Source organism: Erythranthe guttata, chromosome 9, assembly GCF_056151865.1.
Source record: "Erythranthe guttata isolate IM_541 chromosome 9, IM_541, whole genome shotgun sequence".
NCBI lineage: Eukaryota > Viridiplantae > Streptophyta > Magnoliopsida > Lamiales > Phrymaceae > Erythranthe > Erythranthe guttata.
Genome location: NC_142541.1, coordinates 15,621,503 through 15,642,485, shown reverse-complemented (window position 1 = coordinate 15,642,485; position 20,983 = coordinate 15,621,503). Strand labels below are relative to the sequence as shown.

Genomic DNA, 20,983 nt, shown 5'->3' with positions numbered 1-20,983 from the left:
TGTTAAATTTTAATTCAAATAGTAAATATTATAATCTTATCATATTTCAAGCATCCGGAAAAAAAAATTAATTAATCCAAATCATTCTAATAATGTATTACATTTAATATCTTAACGATTTCAAAACGCCGTCCCATATTACTTTTTAAAGGTATTAATAAAAGCATAAAAAATAATTACATATTTATAATTTTTTATTAAAAGTAGTACTAGTTTTCACCATTTTGTATTAAATATAATATATATATGTGTGTATAGATAATTTATATAAAATTATGGTGTATAAAAAAATTTAAAGGGTTAAGAAACATATTTACAAAAAAAATTGAGGAGCAAGACTAATATTAAAAAAAATGTTAACTACAAAATAGCTAATGGTCTCTAGTATGATTTACAAGCTATTATACGAGAGTGTAGATTTACTCAGTGCACCTATATGGTTGGTTGCGGGTTCTGTCATTACTAAAATAAAGATAATTATTCATTTTTCTTGTTTTCTTTGTATAAAATGGATTTAAAGTTTAATAAATAAGATTTTTTAATTAAATAATAATTAAAAAAAAAAAAAAGAAAAGAAGAAAAAAGAAAACAAAAGGAGCTTGCATGGGCTGGCTCACTGGGCTTCATTGTTCGAATTGAATATCTGATGAATACTGAGTTTAAATGGGCCCAATTATTAGTCTTCTACTTTAAATGGGCCCAATTATTGGGCTTCTACTTGCATTACTGATAAATAGCCCTATTCTATTTATTTATTTTTCTATTTTTCATATATTTTTTATTTTTAAATGGTTCATAACAATAGTCATTGGCCTATTTATGCTAGTAATTATTAGCCATAGACATAATAAATAAATGTACATAAAAAATAAAAATAAAAAATTCCATTTTACACCCTTTAAATATAATATGTTGGCATTGCAACTCGGAAAGAAAGAAGATAAAATAATTGCACTTTACAATCTTGAAAGATAATAAATCATTTACATTGCACCATAATTGATATTTTAAAAGTTATAACCAATGCAATATCACCTTTTAGTAGTGTTTTAAAATATTTGTTTAGAATTGGCTTGAAATGTAAAATATCAAATTTTCATAAGTATTTCGTCGGTTTCGATTAAAAAAATTACCCATTTCCAAATCTTCGAATCGCAAATTGGAATACCGATAATCTTTTGATTTTTGATCAAATTTTAATTTTAAAAATAATTCTGAAAATTCCATTTTTTTCCTAGAAGTTACACTCGTAATATCAAAATTTATTGTGTGTTTTACATATTACGTGAATAAAAAATAAAATTTTCGATTCCTACTAATTTATATGCAAAAAAACCGATTTTGGAACAAAAAATGTCATTATAACTGCTTAAAAAATAAAAAATATTGTTTTTTTTCCATTTTGAATCAAATTAATTTTTTTGGGGTAAATTACAACCTCCCCTGAGGTATGTTTAATTTACGAAAAACCCCCTCTTGTTTGGATAATTACATCTACCCCCTCAATGATGATTTTTTCTTACATCTCCACCCTTATGGTGTCAAATTCAACATAATTATTTAGATTTCGTGGAATGTGCTCTAGTTTGTACTCGTTTTGTGCAAAATTACAGTTTTCTGATGCACCACAATCTGATATATACAAGCCAAAAAACACATATTATCATCATCTTGCTTCAAAATGTGGAGTTCGAATGGGATAAAACGGGTACAAAAGTGATAATATTCCATATAATCTCGAAGATTCCACTAAATTTGAAACCGCAAGGGTGGACGTGTAAGAAGATTTACAGTCGAGGGGTGGTTGTAATTACCCAGACAAGAGGGGGTTTTTGTAATTTACCCTTTTCTTTTTTGCAAATTTTTAATTCCAACCCTATCCTTCTCTAGTTTTTACTACCAAGTCAACGGTTGGCCAAAACGTTGAATTCATGAGTCATACTTTAGATGGATGCATTTCCCGGGTTAAACGGTGGGCCCCGCCAACAAACTATTCGGGCCGCCCCGTTGAAGCAACGGTGGAACCCAAATACCCAAATCAAATCAGATCAACCTTCCGCAAAAAAAATTCCAATCCCCCCTTCAATAAAAAAAAAATAAAAAATCATCAATTTCGTGATTGCAGATTAAATTCCCCCTTCGCAGATTCCCCAGGTTCAGAATCTACCACTCTCTGATACTGATAGATTATGTTTGTTCGATTCTGGCAATGCTAATTACTCACAGTTTTTTTTTTTTTTTTTTTTCTTTTTCACATTTGATTGTTGCAGGAATTTGGCTTAATTTTAGCTGAGTTAAGTTGTAATGAGGGGTCTTGATTTACAAGTTAGGGTTTGAATTTTGCGGATGATGTGAGTGAATGTGATATTCGAAGTGCTGGATCAAGCTCCGTGGTTGAAGATATGGCATGGTTTAGTGGGAAAGTCTCTTTGGGGAATTTCCCTGATTTGGCTGGGGCGGTGAACAAGCTGAGCGAGAGTGTTAAAAATATCGAGAAGAATTTCGATAGCGCCCTTGGCTTCGATGAGAAATCCGATACTGCCGGGAGCACTAGCGAAAGTACGAGTTCTTTTTCTTTGTGGATCAAATTAGTATGTTCTAATTATTCACTACACTATGGTTACATTTCATCAATCTGCAATTTTTTTTCTTTTTTTGTATTATGATGCTTATGGTGGAATCGGATGTTTAATGAAGTAAGGAATTGATCCATTAGTGTATTAAAGTACAAGCCTGATAATAGGTTCTGGGCTGTGCTATATTTTTATGGTTTGTAGTTTACTAACAGGGTTGAAGGTTATTTAACATTACCTAATAAAATTTCAATGCCTAAAGTTTGGTGAGTCTACGCCTTAGCCATGATGGAACTAGCTCATCAGGAATTGATTATCCGGTAATACAACTATATATACCGAGGTTTTATACTTGTATACGTATGCTTGCATATGGCTAGAGTTATAGTAATTCTGTAGCATAAGTTATACTAATTCTTATATGACAGTTTAATATATTGATCGTCAAGTAACCAGAAGTTTCTTCTTATCAGCATCAGGTTTATGGCCTTCAGCTACAGACAGGAAGGCGTTGTTTGAACCCATAATGGGATTTATGGGGCAGAAGGGTGGGGAGAGTACTGTTGAACAGTTGGAAGAGCCTAATTCCTCAAAGCCTACTTCTCCTGTCAAGGAAGAACAGCTTGAGGATGATAGATCAACAAATAATGCGAGTGATAAAATTTCGTATGGAGAGGAAGCAAGTGAAGAAGTAAAAAAGGCAGACGTAGATACAAGATCTACAGAGGAAACAGACGATGGCAGTAGGGGGGAGACGGAAGATAAAGTTGCTGCAGATCCCAATGAAGCTGAGGTGGTATCACCTTTGATTCCTGCTGAAGTATCTGAACTAAGCCCTGTGCAGGTTGATCAAACAGAATCCGCAAACAATCTTCAAAAAGATGAGAGGTCAGAAGAAGCTCTGCCTAAACTCTTGCAGTCAGCAGAAGGAGAATCAACAGGTCACATGGGCCAAGTTGAAGATATAGCTTCTGTGCCTACAAAAGATCATGCTACCGGGTCACCTGAGAGTATGGATGAACTGAAGGAAGAAAACAAAGGCGAAGAAGCAAAAAAAGAAAAAGAAGAAAAAGAAGAAAAAGAAGAAGAAGAAGATGAAAAAAAAGAAAAAGAAGAAACAGAAGAAAAAGAAGAAGAGAAAGAAGAAAAAGAAGAAGAAGTTTTTCCAACTCAAATTCCTGATGTATCATCCGACAGTCCAAACGAAAGCAGAATATCAGATGCTCCTGATACTCCTCATAAGACTGGAGATGCTGAAGATAGTTCCAAAGACAACTTGCCCGCTTTGCAGCAAATCTATCTGGAGGCTTCTGAAGAAGCCTCTAATGTGGTTACACATCAGGATGATACCATTGGTAGCCCAGTTGAACTCAAGCAACTCTCAGGCGATAATAGTATTGTTAAAGAACAACATTTGGGCACAACGAGAAACTTGTCAGATATTGCAGATTCTGCAGCTGAATTGGACAAAGTGAAGAAGGAAATAAAAATGATGGAAACTGCACTGCAAGGAGCTGCTAGACAAGCTCAGGTTTTAAATTTTAATGGTTTATTCTTGAACTGGATAGATTATTTGCATGCCACTGCAGGATTTTCCTACAATTAGAATGATTGTATCATCTGCTAAATAAACGAGGATTAATGTTTTTTTTTTTCACAAAAACTACGTTAGCTGATAAGGTCATAATAAGTTCATATCTGTTGTTTGCATCTGACCTTTCATGTTTGGTAAAATGGTTTAGGACTAATTGTAATTTCATTCAGTTTGTAAAGAAACTCTGGTGAAGAGATACATCTATTTGACAGATACAGTGGAAGCAAAACAGCCAATTCTTTCTCCAATTATACATATTGCCGTATCATGTTCCTTTGGACTGGGAGCCAGATGGGACTGTAGATCATCAATAGAACTAAAGAGCAAATTTATTTTTAGATTCATTTTAGGAACTACAATAATTTATTATAATTGTGTTAGGTTTTTGTACACCTTACTGTTTTACCTTTTCTTTTATTCTTTCCTCATAGATAAGATAAATAAATGCGAATCTTACATTTTTCGAATATTTTCTCCCAGGCCAAGGCTGATGAAATTGCGAAGTTGATGAATGAAAATGAGCAGCTAAAAGGTGTAATTGACGATCTGAGGGTGAGCAGATACTCTTCTTTTTATGTGGTTTTACTGTCCCATTAAGACTTCACTTTGCATGTGTATGTGTATGTGTATGTGTATGTGTATGTGAGCATGTGTTTGTGAGTAAGACTGATCTAATGATTCCTTTTGGTGGGTGAACACAAAAGAGAATGCAGAAAACAGTCATAAGATTCTATTTATTCTGTGAATTAAGTGTTGAGAAATTTGATGTTGCTGAGGGTGATCAAAGATATGATACTAGCTACAGATCTCACATTTATTTCCACTTGACATTAAAATATGGTTAAGTACATGATTCCTAAAAGAAAAAGAGCGCCGGCTGATGCAAACTGATGCAAAACATGCGAAGTACCCTCAGGATTGATTAAAGTTGGTGCATGTGAGGGACAGAATAAAAATGAATTAAATGCGAAAAAAATGAAATTCGTCCTTTAGTATGACACACAAAAAAAAAAAAAGAGAGAGAGAGAGAGAGAATTTGTTCTATAGTTTCAGATGCCAGGATGCAATAGGCCATGGATTTCAAAAGGTTGTAATATTTAAATATGGTTGAATCTCTTTATCATAAGTGGCTGCATTTTCGTACCTCTTTTATCCAACTTCTAACATGTCCTGCAGATTCTTCCGCTGGTAGCTGAGCCATTATTAAGTTGTTTGTACATAGTTTGCTAGTCTAGTATTATGAGGTGCATATGTACATCTATAGAGACTATTATACGAGTTAATATCCAGATGTAATTTAAGAAATACATGCAGAAATGTACTTACAGACATATACACAAATTCACATTTAACTGTTTAAGTGATTTCCAGAGAAACACAAATGAAGCTGAAATTGAATCTCTGCGTGAGGAGTATCATCAACGGGTGGCAGTTATTGAGAGAAAGGTATATTTTGCAGGTTCTGTTTATTTGTTTAGTTACATTTTCGTACAATGCTAAGGCTTGCTGTGTACCAAGGAAGCTCTTCCTATAGCTACAGTAGTTGCATATTTGAAATATAGATAGGTTCGAAGTGCTTATAAATGCATTTGTTACATTGAATTTGCATCACTTTAGTATTAATTAACTTTGCTAATTATCTTCTCTTTGTTTCTGGACTTGAAAGTGCTCTGTACAAGTTTTTAACGTGCCTGAAAATTGTTTATCTGTTGAATTCACGGAATGGACCAGTCCGTCAATGTATCAAAGAATTGTTATTCTAAATAGGGATTGAGCAATGAAAACACAATTCTATATATCCAAATGTTTACAGCACGATCATGATGAAATTGACCATGGGTTCATGCTTTGAGTGATTTTCCGGGACTTTGAGTGATTTTCCGGGACTTTGAACAGTTTATTTCAATCTTTTGCCTCACCTTTCTGTTGACAAGCCTTGTTCCTTGTAACTTATCCTATATGTACTTAAAATACTTTTAGTTTCTACAAGGAAGAGTCTGATTTAGACAGCGAAAATATTAGAATTTTTTCAGTTGTCAATTAGCAAATGTATGTATCATGACAATCTTCATTAACAATGTCGAAACCTGATTGGTTTCCATATAAAGTAATGGTATCCTTTTCTTTCTATAGCGTGTTTATCCTAGTGTTGTTTAAGTAAAAAAGGATGAGTAATTCATTGTCCATCTATCATGACGAAACTTCATGTTTTCTGGCATTATGAACCTGATATTTTTTTCTCTGTTAATATATAACTTAAGTGCTAACATATAACTCTTTCAGGTTTATACTCTCACTAAGGAAAGGGATACGCTGCGTCGAGAACAGAACAAGAGAACTGATGCTGCAGCTCTTTTGAAGGAAAAGGATGAAATCATTACCCAAGTGATGGCTGAAGGTATTAACAACACTATGAGCATCCTCGAAACAAGTTCTATACATCAAAAAGTTGTTTGAACTAGCTCTAATTCTTCCAATGTTACGTAGAAATGTGAAACAAGTATTTTTCGTTGTACTTAATATTAACTTTGGTAGAATTCAGGACAGCAGATAACACGTGAAATTAGCTAAGATAGGATTGGAACTGTGTGATTTGATTTATTATAGATTAATTATTTTCGGGGTAATACATGACATGAAAGTTCTCAAGTTGATGCTCCTTCTCCTCTTATCATTAGTATGTCCCTTCCTTATGGGCAATACAGGACCTTGGTAAACAGATTTTGGGAAATATTGTGTACAGATTGATAAAAATTACTTGTTTTATAGTGCTGGGCGACTTATATCTTTGTGTGTGTGTGTATATCTTTCAGTTAATTTAGACTGAACTGGTAACAAAATACCAGTATTTGATTTCACATGCTTCTGATAATCTCCAGGTGAAGCTCTCTCAAAAAAGCAAGCTGCACAGGAAGCTCAGATGAGAAAGTTAAGGGCACAGGTACACATATCTAGGATCCTATTTCTTTTATTTGGGACCCAGATATCTGCTGAAATTTTGACACGAGTCTCCTATTATGCATTTTTATGTACTTTTCCTGGAAGCTAGATTAGAGAGCTTGAGGAAGAGAAGAAAGGATTGCTTACAAAGCTACAGGTAGGTTATCTTCTCTACTTTGGTTTGTTTTAGCAACAACTAGTTTCATAATGATGATGCATGAACATATACTATTACTACATATGTTAAGTTTTCCCTGATTTATAATTTCCTGACATGAATGTTTCTAATATGTTTATTCTGCCTAGCAACATCTTTGTGCATCTGAGGCAATGAATTTAGAATTTGGCTCCTTATGCTCCAACTCTTTTGTCTTCCCTTGGTTTACTATTATTGTTAGTTGTTATTGTTGTCGTTGTCATCAGCCTATAAATAAGGAATAAAAAGTGTAATTTTTCCTGTCTTGATTCACGGCCACTATCCGGACAGTGTTTGACAGTAACTATTCGGGAATCTTTTGCTTGCTCTTCGCTTCCTATACCATGTAGCACTTGCAATGTAACATTTTGGTACAGTGACATTGTTTATTTCGACCTTTTTAAAATTGATCACATTTTTCTTTCCTTCCCTCTTTTTACTTTTAGCTAATCCCGTGGGTACGTTTTTTATGTTGCATGTCTCAATAGAATTGATGGATATTGACGTGTCATTTCCAGGTTGAAGAGAATAAAGTAGAGAGCCTTAAAAGAGATAAGGCATCAACTGAAAAGTTACTCCAAGAAACTGTAGAAAATCACCAAGCTGAAATTGCCACTCAGAAAGAATATTATACAAATGCTCTTAATGCTGCGAAGGAAGCTGAAGCATTAGCAGAGGCACGTGCAAACACTGAAGCAAGAACTGAACTGGAAAGTCGTCTGAGAGAGGCCGAGGAGCGTGAAAGTATGCTAGTTCAGACACTGGAAGAACTAAGGCAAACTCTGAGCAGAAAGGAGCAGCAGGTTAATATTTTGGAATAAACTGAGGATACTAATTTATTCACTCATTGGTAAATTAACTGTTGTCTAATTCATGACGCAGGCTGTCTTCAGAGAAGATATGTTTCGCAAGGACATTGAGGATCTTCAAAAGAGATATCAAGTATGTTTAGCCTTTTAAATATATTTTCCTTTGATTCCATGTTTGTGAATGTTTTTCATCTCATAAAGCATCACTTCACCCTAGGCAAGTGAGCGTAGGTGCGAGGAGTTAATAACCCAAGTTCCTGATTCTACCAGACCTCTTTTAAGGCAGATTGAAGCTATGCAGGTTTGATTGTGTAACTACTTAGTATATAGCGTATTCGACTACATGTTGGCTTTAATCTTTTATTGCTTATTGCATTCATTGTTATTTTCAGGAAACAGCTGCCAGAAGGGCTGAAGCTTGGACAGCTGTTGAAAGATCTCTAAATTCACGGCTTCAGGTTTCTAGTGAAACATATTCTCTCTGTTTGTTATTTTATGTTTGAGATATCTGAGTGCAATCTTCATCTTCTTGATTTGATGCAGGGAGCAGAGGCCAAAGCTGCAGCTGCAGAGGAAAAAGAGCGTTCTATAAATGAGCGTTTAACTCAAACTCTATCTCGAATAAATGTTCTTGAAGCTCAGGTTTTCACCTTCAGTTAATCATTTTAGTTGTTGAGATCAGGTTTGTTTTGACAATTAGCTTATGCTAGGAAAGTTTTTCAGATATCATGTCTTAGAGCTGAGCAGACACAGCTTACAAGATCTCTTGAAAAAGAGAGACAAAGGGCAGCAGAAAATAGGCAGGAATTTCTTGCTTTGAAGGAGGAAGCAGATACTCAAGAAGGTCGTGTGAAACAGCTAGAAGAAGAAATTAAGGAACTCAAGAGAAAGCATAAGGATGAGTTGTATGAAGCACTGACGCATCAGGAACTTCTGCAACAGGTAGCATGTTAATTTTATGATTCTTGTGGTACGTGCCCAAAATGCTTGTATGCAAGAATGTTTATTTTTATTAAATTGATGACCGTCTTTGGTTTCCATAATTATCCCTTTTAGAGTGTTCCATGTTGAATATTTTTTATATATGAGAGGTTTTTTCGAAAATCTCTGAAGAGTGATGTGTTCTGGGCTGCTGGGTGGAAGAATGCTTGTTTTGTGTCAAGATTGAACAATTCACTAAAGTTTTAATATAATTGGCCATATGGATCATAACTTTGAGTTAGATTTTGACGACTACTGCAATACGTAGCCACTGGAAACGACAATATTTACAGATAAAGTATTCCAGTGATTAAATTAGTTTCGATGTTCATTCACAAATCACCAACTAATTTATTGTATTGCATGTTGAGATATTGAAATGGTACCAACTATTTACAATACGAGTGCTCTTTCTTTTTGCCTCATTTATTTAGACTCATTTCATGTCGATGCAATTTGTATGATTAATGAATCTATTAAATACAGTTCAACTTCTGTAACAACTCCTATTGGAGAACCCACCAACTCCCATAAAAACTGTGAAATTTGGAGGAAAAAACTTATGTATCATAATACTTCCTGTACTCGAAGTAGCTGCTGTGTATCACTTTTTAAATGAAATATACTTTTTCCTTTTCAGTATTTCCCTATGATTACTAGTCTGTGTGATAGTTCACTATGCACTAGTTTACTGAATAAGCTTGTCATTATTTAACAGGAACTAGAGCGCGAGAAAACTGCTCGATTGGAGCAGGAACGAGCTGCTCGCCTTCAGTCTCCTGCCCAACAGGATCAGAGCCCCATAGCCAGGCAAAAATCAGCTGCCCTTGAAAACGGTATTCCATCAGTAACTATATTGCACTGACTTTCTATACTCATTCTACTTCTTGCATTTGATAATCTACTTCAACAGGCTTGGCTCGTAAGCTTTCAAGTGCAAGTAGCTTGGGTAGTTTGGAGGAAAGCTATTTTCTGCAAACAACTTTAGATTCATCAGATATGTTTTCCGAAAATAGAAGTTTGGGAGAGGGCACTATGAGTCCATATTATATGAAGAGCAGGACGTCAAACACATTCGAAGCTGCTCTTCGTCAAAAGGAGGGGGAGCTTGCTTCTTACATAACCAGATTGGTATGAAGTGATTCTATATTTCTTTAATTCGTGAAGTTGCTTTTGGAGTTTGACTATGCGAATACTTCTACTAACTGTAATTTGTTGTTCTATCAGGCATCTTTGGAATCCATTCGTGACTCTCTTGCGGAGGAGTTGGTTAAATTGACCGCACAGGTGATACTTTCTGGTCTCTCTTTCCATCCCTCAGCACAAATTTATAAGTTACTAAATGGGGAAGTTAAAATATCACAATTTTTTAATTCATTAATTGAGGATTAAAATATCTACAACAACTCCAACAGATCGCGTTCAGGTTCTGTTCACTTCTATGGAAGTACATGTTTATCTTATGGGTTAATTATGTACGATGCAGTGTGAAAAATTGCGGGTGGAAGCAGCTACACTACCTGGAATACGAGCAGAGCTAGATGCACTTAGACGAAGGCACTCGGCGGCACTGGAGTTGATGGGAGAACGTGATGAAGAGGTTTCTTAATTTCTTGTCCCTTTATTTTACAGTCACAAATAGTTAAAGAAGATGAATTAATTTGGCACATCAGTCACAGTTATGTTGGAAGTAGAGCCTTTCCATCGGTAAAGGTTAATGTTGAATGCAATATTCGTACTTGTGGTTCGAGAGCTGACATGTAACATATTTTGTGCAGTTGGAAGAGCTACGAGCAGATATTGTCGATCTAAAGGAAATGTACAGAGAGCAAGTGAACTTACTTGTGAACAAGGTACATTTTAAATAGTATTGATTATAGTATATAATTTCATTTGCCATTGTATATATTTACTTGCGTTTTCTGCGTATTTTCATTTTTCGCAGATCCAAAAACTAAGTACATCTATTGAAGCTGCACGATAGGAAATCTTTCGCAGGCGCCTATTCCATTTACAATAGTTTGTATACCCAGTTGGTTTTGGTTCAATTGGTAACATTATTTAATTTTTTTTTTAACACTTCAACGTGCTCGAGACTGATGATTTCGACTCCAACTGTTGTTATTTGGAGCATAATGTTGTATATCATGCTGCTGTATATGTTTTTGTGTGTGTGTGTGTGTGTGTGTGTGTGTGTTGGTGGGGTGGGGGGTGTGGTGGTGGTGGTGGTGGTGGTGCTATTGTTCAGCTTTATTGTGTTCTGTGTAGTGACTGTTGCTGGTTTACATTATTGAATAGCTGCATACCGGCAGATCTTTTGCGTACTTAAGTTAGAAATCGGGCGGATCGTATCGAAATTGTTAGTTTCGAGAATTTTCATCTTTTTGGAAGTGAGATTAATTTCAATTTTGTTACAAAAAGTTTCGAAAAAACTGAATTTCGGAAATTGGAAAGAAAAGCTTATTTCAAAATTGGAATTTTTGGGATGGAAATCGACTGAATCATAATTTTTAAATTTTTTTATTCACCTATACTATAATTTATATAATAATATTGATATTATTAATGTAAATTTTGCATTCTATTTTCAAAATTTTGGAGATTAAGGATCGAAAATCAGAGTTTCATATATATTTTAATCCAGATTAAAAAATGAAAGGAAGAAAAAAAACTGATTTCTTTTTACGTTACTGCTATATTCCTACTTCATAAATCAAAAATAAATAAACATTTAAATAAATGAAATTTGAAAATAACCTTACACAAACAATAAAAAAAATGTTTTGAATAAAAAATATTCCTACCGATTCTGTGTCGATCACTCAGATGGCAACGTGTCACAATATGAAAGGGTGGGTGCACGAATACCCACAGCGAACCGCGAAACACCTGAATATAGCCTCTCCAACAACAAGGTACAGGTGTATCCATATGACTCGTGGCAGCTCTTTAGATGCTTCGTCCTTAATTTTTGCTCTACTTCATTAAAGCTACACTCACCTCACTCTACTGCGCACCTTCCTTATCATGCGCCGTCCGTAAATGACATAGTAAAAACCCAAACCCGCGGCGCACGTTAATCATCATACTATCTAATTGTTTCGTGATCGTCGATCAATCATCTGCGCCAACTTTGTATCTGAATTTCCTTTGATTTCACGTTTCCTTAGCCAGCTGTGCATTGCCGAGGTAATCTAGACGGATTTTTGTGAATCAGTAGCGAGATACGAAATGTGTGTGTTTGTACGTGTAAATCGAGTGTGTATGAACTCCGCATTTTTTGTTGCGGATGCGAATATGCGATTGTATGTGCGAGTGCAGATATGTATGTATATTAGTTGCAAGTTTTTGACAAATTCTGTTCAGATGTCATTTTGTTTTTCGTGTTCTTTCGCTTTTCGATTATGATATTTAGTGAAACAGTTGATTGCAATTTTTTTAGGTGATCTTAATTATCAATAGTCAAATTTCAATTATAATGTAAGCTCTGAAATGATTTATTTTTATTTTTTGTGTGGAGATTTTGCTTTGTGGGAGTTTCTACTCTGTTGAATTTTTGGAATAAGATTTCTGGATTTAGTTTCGGATTAGGAAATCTTGAATTTTGATAATCAATTTGATGTCTACAGTGTAACTGAGGAGGTATGCGGGGCCGCCATATAGAAACCTTTTCGATGTACAAACGTGCATCGTCTAAAGACCATATCAATGGCGTCGATAGAGATGGAATTTTAGGTAAGCCACTCCCACATTGTTTTTATGTTTATTTTACTTACGGTGATTTGTAGAAGTAAGGCTGATACTGTTAATTAACAGTCACTTTTGTGGCCAATACAAATTGTATGGAATTACATAAACGCCCCTTCGACGTGGATTTTTCAGGCCAGTCACAAAGTGGTGTGTGGAAAGACGTTGCTTACCCTTCGTGGAAGCGTCCATTGCCGCATATTCTAGTGGCATGTTTGTCTTCGTTCTTATTCGGCTACCATCTCGGGTTTGTCCTATCTTTTTTGTCTCTCTTTTTTTGTTTCCAATACTTTTTTTGGTATTGGCTGGCGTTTATTCGGATATTATATTATTCAGGGTTGTTAACGACACGCTGGAAAGCATTTCTCTGGACCTAGGATTCAGCGGTAGTACAATGGCTGAAGGTACTACTTCATGTCTCGATCTTGTAATAAATGATTAATTAGTATGTAATGAATTTACTGAATTTAAACTCGACGTGTCTTGTTATTGTTTATATGAAGGTTTGGTGGTGAGTACGTGTTTAGGTGGTGCTTTTATTGGTTGTGTATTCAGCGGTTGGATATCCGATGGTCTTGGTCGTAGGAGAGCGTTCCAACTCTGTGCTTTACCTATGATAATAGGTGCTTCGATGAGGTATCATAAACTTTTTCTTTTAATCAAAATTAATTTATTTTTGATTTGTAATATGAAGTGTGTGTTTTAACGAACGACTCTCAGTGCTACAACAAGTGGGCTGGAGGGTATGCTTCTTGGAAGGTTCTTTGTGGGTACTGGGATGGGTCTTGGTCCTCCTGTTGCAGCTCTTTACGTGTCGGAGGTAATAAGATATGAAAGTCGATTGAATTTGTTTTTTTTTCTTTTTTTATTAAATATGCAAAGAATGAATATTCGAATTTTGTTTGTGGATTATGTGTAATGCAGGTTTCACCGGCTTTTGTGAGGGGAACTTATGGTAGCTTTACACAGATTGCGACGTGCCTTGGACTAATGGCGTCTCTCTTTATAGGTGCTCCGGCCAAAAATGTTCATGGCTGGTAAGTTGAATGAAGAAGAAGTTGTAGTCCGTAATAATAAATCTGTTGAAATTGTTCTGGAATGGTTCGTTTGACAAAGAATTTCAAGTACTTAATTGACTCTCATTTTAAGTTATATTTTGAGTCATTGTGGTGGATTTCTCGTCTCATTTAGAGTCATTTGAAATCCTTCAATCCGAATGATTTCTAAGCATTTTTTTTTTATTAGAGCATCTTAAACTGAATTTTTTTGCAGGTGGAGAGTTTGCTTTTGGGTATCTGCTATTCCTGCTGCATTACTAGCTCTTTTGATGGAGTTTTCGGCAGAATCTCCAACCTGGCTTTACAAGGTAGGTGTTAAGAACTCTCTCTCTCTCTCTCACGCACGCACGCACGCACGCACAAGGCTTTCTGTATGATTTGAGACTTGTTCGACTTGTATACAGTGATATGTCCTCCTCCAAGTGTAGAATTGTCGTCCATTTAAATTTCCGACGGAAGATATGCTAATTGCGTCTATTACGACAGATTTGTCATTACCGTTTGTGTATGTTCCACATTGCTTTGTGTTTTTTTCTCGGTTCAGTTAGAGTTGTGTTGATTGGCTCAGAGGGGAAGAATCGCTCAAACTGAAGCAGAACTCGAGCGGCTTTTTGGAGCACCACATGTTAAATCCGGTATGACAGAGCTCTCTAAATCAGACAGAGGAGGTGATGATGTCGATGTAGTTAAATTTTCCGAATTACTCTACGGTCGACATTTTAGAGGTAGTTTTTTTTTTTTTTTTTTTTTTTTTTTTCAAATATTATTTTCTTTCTCAAGTGGTGATGTTATTATTATTATTACTATTATTATTATTTATTTTTATTTTTGGTTTTGGCAGTGGTGTTGATTGGGTCGGTCCTATTTGCTTTGCAACAGCTGTCCGGTATAAATGCTGTATTTTATTTCTCCTCGACTGTCTTTAAAAGTGCTGGAGTACCTTCGGATATCGGAAACATATGTGTAGGAGTAGTAAATATCTCAGGTAATATGGCGCAGCAATTCCAAAAGTAATGTGTATATATATGTACTTATCTTACAGCCTTGTCTTTGTGGATTTTGCAGGATCAATTGTTGCGATGATTCTGATGGATAGATTAGGAAGGAAGCTTCTTCTTCTTGGAAGTTTCTTCGGCATGGCAAGTATTATATAAATTTCGTTTTAATCACGTAATTCAACAGTATATAATACGTCTTAAAACAATGTTTGATTGGATATTTTCGGAGTTCAGGCAGTGGCTATGGGTTTTCAAGTAATTGCAGCGAGTGATATTTTATCGGGGTCTGCAAATTTGTATCTATCTGTTGGTGGAATGTTGCTGTAAGTATTTATATATATATCTCAATCATATATACTTAATATCAAGAATTGCTCTATATATATATATATATATATATATATATATATATATATATATATATATGCTCGTTCGTTAAGTTGTGGTTTTCTTTCGTTTGAAACAGGTTTGTGTTGAATTTTTCCTTGGGGGCAGGGCCTGTTCCTGGTCTCCTTCTATCGGAGATATTTCCGAGCAGAATTCGGGCTAAGGCGATGGCTGTGTGCATGGCTGTACATTGGGTAATTATTTAACTATTACACTTGTCATTAATATAATGACTAATGGTTTTCTTTTTTAATGTGTGGTTAATATTATCAGGTGATAAATTTTTTTGTGGGATTATTATTTCTGCAACTGCTGGAGCTTATGGGCCCACAGATTTTGTACTCGATATTTGCCATGTTTTGCTTGACGGCAGTGGTCTTTGTGAAGAAGAACGTTGTCGAAACTAAAGGGAAGTCGCTACAAGAAATTGAAATGGCACTAATTCCCGCTGATTAATCAGCCGAATTCGAATTGGCTAACCTTTGGAGAAAATAGTTTTTTTCTAATAAAAGTAAGTATTATTTCGCTTTGTTAGCCGGAAGAATTGTTACGTCTTGGCATTTCTTTAGTTGCTAGGAGATTGAACACGTATAGTTACATCAGAGATGCGTATGATATTTCACACGGTGCCACGCCTAAGAAGCCCGACACGATGGTCGATTCCTCGTATTTGTTTTGTACTATGTTTTTTTCTTTTATCTAGGATATGATGCCTAGCAGGCAAAGGCATCAGCGGTATTAGATATGTAAGAGAGATTAGTCTCTCTGGCATTTTGTAATGGAGCCAATACAAAGAGGGTATTATTACTATTTACCTAGCCAAGTGATGTTTAAACATTTTCTTTTATTATTTGTATTAGGGTAATAAAAATTACTTATATATAATTATTTATTTATGATTGTCCTTTTTAGACCTTATTTAATTATCTATTTTTACAATAAAATTGGCAAGGTTCCTTATGTTAGTTTTCCAAAAAATATTATCAATCACAAAATAGAAGGGGGTTCGAATTTGAAAACCAAAACACAACTATTCGATTTGAGATCGATCGATAAAAGTTCATTTGAGTTCGGTTTGCTAAATTATAAACTACGTTCTGAACACATTTTCGTTCGATGAACTGTGAAACATGATTCGAGTTCAAGCTCGTGTTCTAATTGTGTTTGACTCGGGTATAGCTCGTTCGAACTTGATTCGATTTCTTATCAAACTAAAGCAAACACAACTGGATAAAAATTCAAACAAGCAGATGTGCAACTCGACTCAATTTATTTTAACTCCTTAGTAGAAGTAATTAAAATTTGAAAGACATAATAGAGGGACAAATACAGTTTTCACCCCTCAATTTTTTTCCAATTTTATATTTGGTCCCCCATATTCACAAAAAATACATTTGGTCCCTCATGTTTCAAAAATTCAACATTTTTAGTCATTTTCGTCAAAAATAACGGAATCAAACGTGCTTCCATCACTACCGTAACTGATGGACTAATGATAAATTGAATAAAATAACCAAAAATGGTCAAATTATTGAAACATGAAGGACCAAATATGTTTTTTGTGAACATATGGGACCAAATATGTAATCCTTGTAAACTTGAGGGGTGAAAACTGCAAGTTTCCCACATAATATAGGAATAAATTCTAATGGGCTTTTAGTATAGAGTCCCAAGAAAGCCGGCCCAATTGCTGACCCGATAACAAAATCTGGTAATCGTCCTTTTCATATATTTTTCTCCATTTTTGTTTCTTCGTGATTTCTTTTTCAACTCTCGCACCCAGGTGAGCCCCCCTTCTCTTTTCTGTAGAATGATATTTCTTACATCAAATTCAAAGATGAATTAGAAATTGGACAATGATTTTGAAGTTCGTGTGATCAGGGATCATCACTCCGTTTTTTTTTCACAGTTTTACCTTTCCGTACATTTTCTAGTGATCCGCATGCGAAATTTCTATTTACACTGCCTCATTATATTATGTATAATCAAGAAAGAACATATACATGTAGTTTTCATCACTGGAATTCGTTCAAATTTCATAACAAGTCCTGGTGGTCATAGAGTAGTCTAAGTGTTTGATGGAATGCTTAGCTGAAAGTTACGATGCTGTTTTCATAATGTTGGTTTCCTATGGGGTTGGCATATTTGAAATACTTGAATTCTTTTTTTGTGGGTCATAGAGACGAGTTGCGGTGGAGGTTTTTTTTCGTAATCTTGACTGAAGACTGAGATTAAGAACCGAGTTCATGGAGAACAAAAATGAGGAAGTGACGACAGAGCGAGTCTTGGAAGCACGTGCCAGAAATATAAGCCACAATGTTCGGTGCACGGAATGTGGTAGTCAGTCCATTGAAGACTCTCAAGCCGATGTTGCGGTTCTCCTTCGTAAGGTGCCTGATTTTTCCATGCTTGTCCTGTCTTTTCTTGTCAGTTCCATAAAAGTCTTATGTGGTGAGGAAATTGTTTATAGGTAAAAATTAAAATGCTGGAGTTGGGTTCCTTTTTGTTAGAGTTAATAGGTAAAAGACGCCACGTGAATTTGGTGGGAGTGAGACTAATAAATAGATTATAAGTGCTTTTCTCGTCTGACTGATTGATAGCGTTCTTTATGTTTAATAGGCAGTTTCATCGTCTCTTTAGAAGATATTAGTGTATGCTTCACTGCTAACAAAAAAATATTGATACTATTAGTTCCTTACCATGACGAAATATCCTTATACAATCATGAAGAAATTAGTTTTTAGAATGATAATTTATTATTTTTCTTCTATTACATCCAATTGTTTTGTTTGTGCGTGTGTTCGATCGGATCTTCTCTGAGATGTCTTTCATTTCTTGTTTAAGTTAATTAGAGATGAACTTCGATCTGGGAAAAGTGATAAAGAGATCTTCCAAAAGCTGGAAGATGATTTTGGGGAGACAGTGCTTTACGCACCAAAATTCGATATGCAAACTGCTGCTCTGTGGCTGTCGCCTGTAAGTTTTTAGTGGAGTGCCTAATTTACTCCAACTTTCAACATTTATCTCTCCATATTCGGCACTAATACCAGATTATTTTGTTAAAAAAAATGCGAATACAGCTGTTTTTCGCTGGTGTTGCTGGAGGAATATGGGCTTACGGTAGGTATAGACAAAGGACTAATGTGCACATTATGACCTTAAATCTCGTTAGAGGAGTTGCATTAACGCCAAAGGAGAAGGAGACTATGCTAGATCTTCTCACACCACCTCCTTCTCGAGGAGCTTCTTCTTGGTGGAGAAAATGGCTTTCGTAATAATTCGAGAGTTCTCTTTACTCATTTACCTCTACATTATTGAAAAATGAAACCTTGTATTTGTCAATTTTATATGTATTGAACCGAGAATTCTCGTTCCATCTTGCAATATTATATCTAGTAGAAACGGGGCTTTTTAAATTCCATCTTGCAGTTTTACATGTACTGATGAACCGAGTATTTGTGTACTCTGTCATTGGACGAAAATTTCTATTTTTTTACCCGTTCGTCATGATCATTTCAACATTTTATACATAGTATAATGCCGTCAATTATACCTTTAGGACCACGATTAGTTCATCACCAGGGGTATTATAAGTATTCAGATCGTGCAATTCCATGGGAAAACTTGCGCAAGTCAAAGAAGACTTGTTGCCATTCGCTTATCATAACAGCTCAAAAGTCAACTGGCCAGGTAATTAAGTACTAGTATAAAAATAACAAACTCAATGTCTATTGGCTTCCATGTTATATCCATGATTTTTAACTTGGTATTTTCCATGTCAGGGGACTCTTTCTCCGTGAACTTGGTATATTCCATGATTTTAAAAATAAAATGTTTGTTTTGTTGACTTGGGGATTTTTTTTTTTTAACAAGTTGATGGTATTTTATTATTATGTTTATCTTGTCTAAAATGTACCAGATTGGCTATTATAATAAATAAAGGAGAAGCAGCTTGTTAAATTTCTTGATTATATTGAAGAAGAGCTTAAAAACTTTGCAACTGTGGTGATAAGATGGGCAGAATCCAGGCCAGTCCAGAAATAGAAACTCAGGATCCAGTCCAACAGGTAAACTCTTATCCTCAGAATTTTCAGACAGGACAAACTCCACAAATCGGGAATCCATGGAACAGTGGATTGTTCGATTGCCATCTGGATCAAACAAACGGTAATTTCATTATCTTCATCACTATGAAACATAATGTTTCAAATTTTATTTATGTTTGTTTTTTGTTCCTTACATATAAGCCTTTGACATGTATAAACTTGTCCAGATATGTATTCTTGTTTTTTTTATTAGTTATAACAGGATATATGTATAAAAAAATCGATAACTGAAAAATTCCAATGGCTTTTCGGAATATTGTATGTCGTTGCCATTATAAGCATCTGAACTGGTAGAGCTCATAGAGTTGAATTCAATTTCTTTTATTGTCGAAAATGGAAAGAATTTTGATTTGACATTCTAATCCTCAGAAGAGCATGTTCAGACAGACACATTTCGTCGATGAAAACTTGCTGTTCTAAAGTATTTGGAAAGTCAGAAATGAAATATTCTGAGATTTTACGTGCACATCGATGTCAGAGAGAGAGAGAGAGAGAGAGAGAGAGAGAGAGAGAGAGAGAGAGAGAGAGAGAGAGAGAGAGAGAAATTAACGATCCAAAAAATGTAAAATATATTTAACATGTATTTCTTCGTTTTGCAGCTTGGATGACAGCTCTTTCTCCATGCGTGACATTTGGACAAATAGCAGAAGTCCTCGATGCTTCCGAACCCTCTCAAGGGTCTCAACTTAGTAAGCCCTCTATTACGAATGATGTAATAAAATCCGATTTCAATCATCAATATAGTTTTTTAATGTAATTGTCATGTTTCATTTTTCACAGCTTGTCCAATTGGAAGTCTGATTTTTCTGCTAATGGGAGTTCTGTGCACCAATACTTTAATCGGCTCCAAATTCAGAGCAAAGCTTAGGAAAAAATACGGTCTAGTCGAAGCTCCGTATCAAGATGTGTTGTCACACCTTATATGCCCTTGTTGTTCTCTCTGTCAGGAATTCAGAGAGCTCAAAAGTCGAGGCCTCGATCCTTCCCTAGGTATAAACTAAAATCATATTAACCAAGTATTTCTGACAAATCTTGCCTTCTACATAATTTTATTACAAGCATAATAGTATTAACTGCGTTAAACTATTATCGAAATGCAGGATGGCAAGGTATCCTTGCTCAACAACAGGCAAATCAATATGGAAACGTACAGATGAACACAGCTCCACCAGCTCAAGCTATGTCCATGTAAATGACGACGCTTTTTGACTCTTTTAATGTATTTTGAGTTGCGACAAAAAATTAAAAAATAAAAATCTCGTTTATGTTTGATTTTCGCATACATGTAATGAATGTTGAGTAAATGTAATAAGTAAAAACTATTTTGTATCTTGAATTTCGATTGAGCCTTGACTATTTAATGCCATGTTTGGATTGAAGCCTTATTTTCCGATCTTTCCTCTTCTTTTCAAGAATGCATGAACGATTATCTACTAATGGCAAGCTTTATTTTACCGTTTCTTCGTTTTTCGTTTGACAAATGATCATGCAGAAAATCGGTGTTTGGTGAAGATACCCAGCCGACTAGATGTTTTCGTTGAACAAATTATATAAAAGGGAACGCAAATAAAACTCGAAAAAAAAGCTTAATCAC

At 35.1% G+C, this 20,983-nt stretch overlaps 4 protein-coding genes across 8 annotated transcripts; all 4 read left to right on the top strand.

Moving 5' to 3' along the window:
• The first annotated feature begins 1,974 nt into the window (after nucleotides 1–1,974).
• Nucleotides 1,975–11,253, top strand: GC5 (golgin Putative 5). Of its 2 annotated transcripts, none has more exons than XM_013001044.2 (20): nucleotides 1,975–2,154; nucleotides 2,271–2,559; nucleotides 3,047–4,104; nucleotides 4,648–4,719; nucleotides 5,539–5,613; nucleotides 6,451–6,565; nucleotides 7,047–7,108; nucleotides 7,217–7,264; nucleotides 7,822–8,106; nucleotides 8,186–8,245; nucleotides 8,330–8,413; nucleotides 8,505–8,570; nucleotides 8,656–8,754; nucleotides 8,836–9,054; nucleotides 9,812–9,929; nucleotides 10,007–10,224; nucleotides 10,321–10,380; nucleotides 10,580–10,693; nucleotides 10,872–10,946; nucleotides 11,039–11,253. In XM_013001044.2, exons 2-20 carry the CDS (start codon nucleotides 2,403–2,405, stop codon nucleotides 11,075–11,077), a joined length of 3,024 nt encoding a protein of 1,007 aa, XP_012856498.2. In that variant the 5' UTR covers nucleotides 1,975–2,154; nucleotides 2,271–2,402; the 3' UTR covers nucleotides 11,078–11,253. The 2 variants fall into 2 exon arrangements, with proteins under 2 accessions (XP_012856498.2, XP_088679234.1); XM_088823108.1 differs by having other exon boundaries at nucleotides 2,028–2,154; nucleotides 3,053–4,104.
• Nucleotides 11,254–12,036: 783 nt separating this feature from the next.
• LOC105976069 (putative plastidic glucose transporter 2) lies at nucleotides 12,037–16,175 on the top strand. The gene is made up of 14 exons (XM_088823107.1): nucleotides 12,037–12,282; nucleotides 12,723–12,828; nucleotides 12,976–13,087; nucleotides 13,177–13,244; nucleotides 13,344–13,476; nucleotides 13,561–13,660; nucleotides 13,765–13,877; nucleotides 14,113–14,206; nucleotides 14,467–14,623; nucleotides 14,740–14,883; nucleotides 14,964–15,041; nucleotides 15,135–15,219; nucleotides 15,363–15,477; nucleotides 15,557–16,175. The coding sequence occupies exons 2-14, from the start codon at nucleotides 12,738–12,740 to the stop codon at nucleotides 15,737–15,739; spliced, it is 1,473 nt and encodes a 490-aa protein (XP_088679233.1). The 5' UTR covers nucleotides 12,037–12,282; nucleotides 12,723–12,737; the 3' UTR covers nucleotides 15,740–16,175.
• An 800-nt stretch (nucleotides 16,176–16,975) lies between these two features.
• On the top strand, nucleotides 16,976–18,809 carry CCMH (cytochrome c biogenesis protein family). 2 transcript variants are annotated; one of them, XM_088823106.1, is made up of 4 exons: nucleotides 16,976–17,066; nucleotides 17,525–17,673; nucleotides 18,128–18,259; nucleotides 18,364–18,699. In XM_088823106.1, exons 2-4 carry the CDS (start codon nucleotides 17,530–17,532, stop codon nucleotides 18,556–18,558), a joined length of 471 nt encoding a protein of 156 aa, XP_088679232.1. In that variant the 5' UTR covers nucleotides 16,976–17,066; nucleotides 17,525–17,529; the 3' UTR covers nucleotides 18,559–18,699. The 2 variants fall into 2 exon arrangements, with proteins under 2 accessions (XP_088679232.1, XP_088679231.1); XM_088823105.1 differs by having other exon boundaries at nucleotides 16,985–17,066; nucleotides 17,464–17,673; nucleotides 18,364–18,809.
• Nucleotides 18,810–18,831: 22 nt separating this feature from the next.
• On the top strand, nucleotides 18,832–20,774 carry LOC105976064 (protein PLANT CADMIUM RESISTANCE 8). Of its 3 annotated transcripts, none has more exons than XM_013001348.2 (5): nucleotides 18,832–18,973; nucleotides 19,203–19,450; nucleotides 19,989–20,078; nucleotides 20,170–20,379; nucleotides 20,490–20,774. In XM_013001348.2, the coding sequence occupies exons 2-5, from the start codon at nucleotides 19,297–19,299 to the stop codon at nucleotides 20,579–20,581; spliced, it is 546 nt and encodes a 181-aa protein (XP_012856802.1). In that variant the 5' UTR covers nucleotides 18,832–18,973; nucleotides 19,203–19,296; the 3' UTR covers nucleotides 20,582–20,774. The 3 variants fall into 3 exon arrangements, with proteins under 3 accessions (XP_012856802.1, XP_012856801.1, XP_088679230.1); XM_088823104.1 differs by lacking the exon at nucleotides 18,832–18,973 and adding an exon at nucleotides 19,010–19,088; XM_013001347.2 differs by having other exon boundaries at nucleotides 18,953–19,450.
• Nucleotides 20,775–20,983: the final 209 nt, after the last annotated feature.